Below are 7,471 nucleotides of genomic sequence, written 5' to 3' on the forward strand. Positions count from 1 at the left end.
AGGTATACGTACATACAAACCTAGGAGGTGGAAGATAAGTAGAGGTAGGTACCTCTATATAGGTACACCGGCCCCTACGTGTGGGTACGTGGACCGACAAGCGACAGAGAGAGAATTAAAGGGTAGGATTGCATGCCCGCAAGTACCGCAGCCCGTCCGAGACCCTGCGGGACATGCCTGCTGGCCGATCCCGTCGCCCCAAGCTAGAGAATTTCCGAGTCCTCCAGCTTTCCGATTCAACTTCTTCTTCCTCACCTCCCCGCCCTTCGCACCTCCGACCCTTTCTCACACTCACCTTTCTCTCATGTAAATCTCTCCCTCGGAGCAACAACCTGCCTTGCTTTCTCCTTATTCTTTAGATATTCGGAGCTTTCTTCTTCTTTCTCTTTCCCCTGCGTATTCCTTCTCACGGTCCCGTATAGGAAGAGACGGGAGCTAAGTAGAATCTCGAGTTTCCCCCTAAGCGCGACGACGGCGGACAGTAGATGGGCACAGGAGGAGAGCAACACTCTTCCATGCGTTTCCCTACGCCGGACTTCGAAGTGGGTATCCCGGTCTTGCTTTTTCCGCTACCTCCCCGTCAGCTACCTCTGCGCTATCTTTACAGCCCGCAGCCCACAGCTAGACCAAGCTCGTCCCACTGCTATACCACCTCTCCACATCTCGGCCGGCGGCTGGCCCACGCCTAAGCTGTTATGTGACTTCGCGCTCCTGCTAACCTGCGTGCCTCAGCTCTTCGTATTTTTGGCGTCGTCGCCTCGGTTCTAGTCGAGGTTGTTTCGTTTCGTACCTAATTAATCGTCTCCGCCCTGCGCTAGACTGCCCAAGATGCATATCCGCGAGATGCTTTCAGACGCCGAGAGGACCGGCCACCCGTCCTTCTCGTTCGAGTACTTCCCCCCCAAGACCGCCCAGGGTGTGCAGAACCTCTATGATCGTATGGAGCGCATGTACGACTTCGGCCCCAAGTTCATCGACATAACCTGGGGGGCCGGCGGCCGAATTGCCGAGCTAACCCTCGACATGGTCGTCCAGGCTCAGGCCTACTTCGGTCTGGAAACCTGCATGCACTTGACCTGCACCGACATGGGGGAAGAGAAGGTCAACGACGCCTTGAGGAAGGCTTACAAGGCCGGGTGCACCAATATCCTGGCGTTGCGAGGCGACCCCCCGAGGGAGAAGGAGAAGTGGGTAGCCACCGAGGACGGCTTTCGGTACGCGAGAGATCTCGTCGCTCACATACGAAAGGTGTACGGAAACCACTTCGATATCGGCGTCGCCGGCTATCCCGAGGGCTGCGACGACAATAAGGACGAGGACCTGCTGCTGGATCACCTGAAAGAGAAGGTCGATATGGGCGCCACTTTCATCGTTACCCAGATGTTCTACGACGCTGACAACTTCATACGGTGGGTGGGTAAAGTGCGTGAGAGAGGCATCACCATCCCAATCGTGCCCGGGATCATGCCAATTGCCACTTACGCCTCCTTCATCCGACGCGCAAACCATATGAACTGCAAGGTGCCCGAGAAGTGGATGACTGCCCTCGAGCCGGTTAAAAATGACGATTCGGCCGTGAGGGAGGTCGGGAAAGTGCTAGTCGCCGAACTGTGCCGTAAGATTATGGCCGCCGGCATTGTCCATCTTCACTTTTACACCATGAACCTGGCCCAAGCAACCCGCATGGTCCTAGAGGAGCTAGACTGGATGCCAACCACTACCCGTCCTAGGAAGCAGGCCCTACCGTGGAAGCAATCACTCGCCCTCGGCCGGCGCGAGGAAGACGTCCGGCCCATTTTCTGGCGCAACCGCAACAAGTCGTACGTGTCGAGGACCCAAGAATGGGACGAGTTCCCGAACGGCAGATGGGGCGATTCGCGTTCTCCGGCCTTTGGCGAGCTCGACGCGTACGGTGTCGGCCTGACGGGTACCAACGAATCGAACCGCAAGAGATGGGGCGAGCCGAAATCCGTCCGAGACATCGCGACCCTATTTGTCAGATACATCGAACAGGACATCCCCTCGTTGCCCTGGAGCGAAGCGCCCCTCACGGCCGAGTCCGACTCTATCAAGGATGACCTCATCAAGCTCAACCAGCGCGGCTTGCTGACTATCAATTCGCAGCCGGCAGTGAACGGCGTGAAGTCGACGCACCCGGTACACGGATGGGGTCCCGCGAACGGGTATGTCTACCAGAAGTCGTATCTCGAGCTGCTCGTGGCCCCTGAATTGTTCCCCGAGGTCGTCCGGAGAATCGACGCCCACCCAGACTTGTCGTACTACGCCGTCACCCAGTCGGGGAAGTTAACCACCAACACCCCGTTCGAGGGGCCTAATGCCGTCACGTGGGGAGTGTTCCCGGGCAAGGAAATTGTTCAACCCACCATTGTCGAGAGCATCAGCTTCTTAGCCTGGAAGGACGAGGCGTATAGACTTGGCATGGACTGGGCCCATTGCCATGACGCGAACTCGCCTAGCCGTGTCTTGATCGAGACGATGATGAACCAGTGGTACCTAGTTAACATCGGTAAGCCTACCCCTAAACCCGGGGCACGCCATTTCTAACGCACAGGACCAGTAAACAACGACTTCCATCAGCCACGGACTATTTTTGAATTATTTGACGGGTTGGCTGTCAAGGACATCGGTGTGCCCGTGACAGTTCCGCTCCCGATATCGGGGCCGCAGGTGAACGGGCAGACTAATGGGATTCATGAAGGGGCAAGCACTAGCATCGGCGCTGCCAGCAGGGACGGGGCGGCGGCAACGGTAACAGCATGCGTTTGACGGTGATACAAGGAACGGCGTCATTGCACTTTTCAACAAGCATTCTGCAGGCGGGCGAAGGGAGTTATCATTTCAACAAGCATACACCGAGGCGTTTGGGGAAAAAAAAAAACAGAGTCCAGATTTTTCAACAAAAAATCGGAACACGGATTTAGGTCCTCGCGGGGCGCGAGGCGGGAAAAGGGACAGGCCCCCCAAAAAAGAGACGGCGCTGCATCATATCTCAACGATACCCCCCCTCCCCTCCCCAGCAACGAAAGATGACGATTAAATTACGCTAAATAGTTCTTGATTTTGGGTTCTTGACATGGGGAAGTTCTGGAGCGGCAGGTAGCGAGGGTAGAGAGTGGCCCGGCAGCGGTGTGGCGGCGGCGGCGGCGGGACGACGACAATGCACAAGCCGAGCCCATGCCTGCGGGTGCACTCGGCAATTCACCGTTAACAGTGAGATTATATAAGGTTGGAGGACAGATAAACATTGGCCAGAGACGTCTAGATATACATAGATATAAACATGCTGTCTTGACAACAGGCGCAGCCCAGGTAGCAAAACGGGGACACGATGCTACTTCGGCTGGAAGACAACACTGACCTACATACATAAACACGCAGCAGGTTGGGTTGTGTACTGGGTTAGGGGAAGTGGCGGTCAAGAGGAAGAAGGATCTCGTACGGCGCGGACAAATTACACGTCCATACAACATCACGCACACACGCACACACCCTACAGGTTGGTAGGACTCCGTTGGGCAGAGGTATGTATTCCAGCTCCGTACCTCCCAGGCAAACCCATCCAACGTGGGCTCCCAACCGAAATGGGGGCCATCCGTCCCTTATCTAATCCTGATCAAGTCCGCGGTATTGCCGCCGATATCTCCGACGCCGGCGGTGTTCCTCGTCGACGCAGTCCTACACACACACGAGGAGTTGAAACCAACTGTGCGGCTCAACGGTGCCCCCAAAGTCATACTGGAAAAGCAAAGGAGGCCTTAGGGATTCCAGGCCATGCACTCCTCCCACCTCGGCTTTTTTCGTCTTCTTTCTTTTCTTTCGGGTCGGGGGGATTCTCGTGCCCCCGTACAGCCTAGAACATCTCGATAAGCGAACCACACGGCGCTCCGGCCACCTGTAAGCAACGTGCGTGAGAGGGAAAAGAAAAAAAAAAAAAAAGCTCGGGGCATGCCGCTGTGGATTTCCTACCCACGACGAGCTCTACGTAGCCTAGCGCAAAGCTCAAAATGGATCGGGGCCAGAGAGCTAGGAACAGGAACAGCTGTCCAAACCCCCCTCCCCCCGGTCTGATCGTGGGAAATGCCGACTTCCCTGACCCCTCCCTCTCCCATCCTGGCGTCAACCCTCTACATATAGGTATGTTGTACCTACGCCGGACGGGTGATCTGTACATGTAGGTAGGTATGTAGGTAGGTAGGTTAGGGAGCGAGGTACGTAGTTAGCAAGTCACCTTTGCTGCTTAGCTTAGGGAGAGAGAGTCATGCCAGATAGGTGAGTCTCGTGTAGAGTCACATTTCGAGGTAGGTAGGTAAGTAGCGAATTAGGTCTCTTTTGGACTAGGTAGGCCGGTTTGCAGAACTGGGGAAGAGAAAACAATGCGGAGCGGTGGCGCGCGTGCCAGCTGTGAAAGAATACCCTTTTTTTTTCTTCTCCTTTTCTCGCTCGTTGTGGATTAAGCCCCTTGACAGCAGGGTCCAAGTCAGTCAGTTTATGTAGGTATGTACTTACTTTTGCAGTCCTATCCATGCAGAGGCCCCTTTTGGTACATCGTCCTCCTTGCTTCCTAAGCTCTCTTTTTATTTATTTTTCTCCTCTCGCTATTAAAACTGATACGTTTTTTTTTTCTTTTCCTGTTTGCTCCGTAAACAAAGAAGGAGGAGAGAGAAAATAATAACAAGACGGGAAACCCTCTCCTTTATTCAGCTTGCTCCTCTCTGACCCCCTCCCTCCCCTTGTCTTAATTCCCATTCTGCTAGACAGGAACAAGGATCCGTCAGCATCATGGATGAGATCGTAATACACCCGGAACTGCCCCCCAACGACATTATTCTGCTGAAGAACCTGGCCGACGAGTTCCGACAGCGGCTGCAGAAGCAGCAGCGCCACCACCAGAACCAGAACCAGGGTCCCGGCCCGCACCCAGACGATGACGCCGAGCTCGCCACCGACGCCGAGCCCGCCGCGGGCGAGACCCGACAGCCCTCCGACGCCGAGGCGCCGAGCCAAGCCGCCGCCGCCGCAGGCGACGATGACGGATGTAAGTCATACCCCGCGATCCTGGATGCGGGAAAGTCGACGAGCGCGCGCCTCCCCCTTCCCCCGTCCCTTGTGAACGCACCCGTGCCACCTCCCCCCCCCCTTCTCCACCCTCGCTCGCGCGGGCGAGTCTGACGCGCATCGGGCGATCCTTGCTGACCCGGGGGACGATGACGTCCGGCGCGCACCAGCACCTGCAGCAGCAGGAGCGGCTCCCGACGACTACGCGTGGACGGCGCGGGACGAGGAGGACCTGGCGCGGATGAAGGCGCTCAACGACCCGGCGAGCCCCGAGTTCGAGCCGACCGTCTTCTCGTCGGTCGACCTGCGCGATCTGTCGGCGCGCCTGCACCCCTTCGTCTACGACTACGTCTTGCTGCCGTACATACAGTGGGCCCAGACCATCGTGAGACACCCCAGGGTACGTTGGACACGGATGTCTCGTTTCTTTTCTTTTCTTTTTTTTTCTTTCCTTTTTCTTCTCCTCCCCTCTTGCGTTTCACGTCTTCCGCTGCCGCCCGGGTAGCCAGTTCCTCTCGTATGTGCTGACTGTCTCTGCAGTATGTTACCATGATAGCGAGTGCCCTTCGCATCCCGCCCCGTCTCCCGTCTCCCCTTGCCCTACCTCGCCCCTCCTTCGCGCGCGTCGTTCTCGTCCCAGATACGCCGCCGCCCAAGCATCACGCCCGGCTGAGAGAGGGGAAGGCGGATGAGGGAGGGGAGAGGCTGCTGCTGCTGCTGCTGCTGACAACTGGCGGGTGTGTGTGTATTATGTAGCGACGTGATCATGGTGACGCACCTGATCATCTACTTCACGACCTCGGTCCCGAGCGCGCTCTGGCTGTTCTACCGCTTCACGGCGCTGCACGGGGTGCTGCACTTCGCCATGCAGTTCTACTACATGGGCACCTACACGCTCATGATGCACCAGCACATCCACGGCGGCGGCGTCCTGCGCAAGAGCCCGCTGCTCATCCGCTGCTTCGACCTCGCCTTCCCCTACCTGATCGACCCCCTCATGGGCCACTCGTGGAACAGCTACTACTACCACCACATTAAGCTGCGTCAGTAGACACTGCCCCCGTTCCCTTGAGACATGCTCCCTTTTTTGTCTTTCCCTCCTGCGTTTTCGTTTCCCTCCTTTCCCTGGGTTTTTATGGTTAAGTCTCAGCTGCGGACCGACAACACCGTAACTCCTGTCGCACACGCTCTCCCTCCCCCTCTCACGCACCTTCAAGCCATGAACGGAGGCCCTCGCCCGTATCAGCTGCTAACTCTCGCGCTCGCCCGCAACAGACCACGTAGAGGGCAACGGGCCGGACGACCTGTCGTCGACGCTGCGGTACCAGCGGGACTCGGTGTGGGATTTCCTGCAGTACCTGGGGCGGTTCTACTTCCTGATCTGGCTGGACCTGCCGCTGTACTTCCTGCGCAAGGGGCGGCTGGCGCTCGCGGCCAAGGCCGGCGGCTGGGAGCTGTCGTACTACGGCGTGCTCGCCGCGCTGCTGCGGCTGCGGCCCGGCGCCACCGTCTGCGCCCTCCTCCTCCCGCTCCTACTACTCCGCGTCGGCCTCATGGTCGGCAACTGGGGCCAGCACGCCTTCGTCGACCCCGACGAGCCCGACTCCGACTACCGCTCCAGCATCACCCTGATCGACGTGCCCGTAAGTCAACCTCCTCCCCCCCCCTTCCTCTCTCTAGCCCGCTTCACCCGTCCCCGCACGCACACACCCACGCACACACCCACGCATTTGCAACTCAACGCCGTCCTAACCGCGCCGACACCTCTCCTCCGCAGAGCAACCGGTACTGCTTCAACGACGGGTACCACACGTCGCACCACCTGAACCCGCGGCGGCACTGGCGGGACCACCCGACGCACCTGCTGGCGCGCAAGGGGACGTACGGGCGCGAGGGCGCGCTCGTGTTCGCGGGGATCGACTACCTCGAGGTGACGGTGCGGCTGCTGCTGGGGCACTACGAGCGGCTAGCGGCGCGGCTGGTGCCGGTCGGCGCGCGCCAGCACGCGCTGACGCCCGCCCAGCGCGTCGACCTGCTGCGCCGCGCCGCGCGCCGCTTCTCCGAGGACGAGATCCGCCGCAAGTTCCGGACCGCCGCCGCCGCCGCCGCCGCCGCCGCCCCGGCCGAGGTTGAGGACGCCGACAAGACGAAGTGAGAGGACGCAAGGAGGGGGGGCGGAGGGTCGAGGAGAGCGGCGAGGAGTCGACAAAATCGGAGGCGTAGGCGATGGAGACAGAAGAAAGAAGAAGATAGACAGGGGCCAAGCCCCGCGGGACCCGGAAGCCCGGCGCGAACCGCCCGCGCGCGAGGCCGGCCCGAACTCGATCGTCACCTCACCGCGGCGCTATAGGAAGAGGGGGAGGTGAGGGGGTGGCATGGTAGGGGGAGAGAGGGC

The 7,471-nt window shown here is 59.0% G+C and overlaps 2 protein-coding genes across 2 annotated transcripts; both read left to right on the top strand.

The window, feature by feature from the left end:
* Window positions 1-828: 828 nt before the first annotated feature.
* Window positions 829-2,787, top strand: GGS23DRAFT_592154 (methylenetetrahydrofolate reduct; the record flags this gene model as incomplete). The annotated part of the gene is made up of 2 exons (XM_051517846.1): window positions 829-2,527; window positions 2,579-2,787. The coding sequence occupies 2 exons, from the start codon at window positions 829-831 to the stop codon at window positions 2,785-2,787; spliced, it is 1,908 nt and encodes a 635-aa protein (XP_051377091.1).
* Window positions 2,788-4,800: 2,013 nt separating this feature from the next.
* Window positions 4,801-7,231, top strand: GGS23DRAFT_602178 (uncharacterized protein; the record flags this gene model as incomplete). Its single annotated transcript, XM_051519292.1, has 5 exons — window positions 4,801-5,056; window positions 5,256-5,445; window positions 5,833-6,119; window positions 6,352-6,719; window positions 6,854-7,231. 5 exons carry the CDS (start codon window positions 4,801-4,803, stop codon window positions 7,229-7,231), a joined length of 1,479 nt encoding a protein of 492 aa, XP_051377092.1.
* Window positions 7,232-7,471: the final 240 nt, after the last annotated feature.

The sequence above is a fragment of the Durotheca rogersii genome, assembly GCF_024521655.1.
Source record: "Durotheca rogersii strain YMJ 92031201 chromosome Unknown GGS23scaffold_1, whole genome shotgun sequence".
Taxonomy (NCBI): Eukaryota; Fungi; Ascomycota; class Sordariomycetes; order Xylariales; family Xylariaceae; genus Durotheca; species Durotheca rogersii.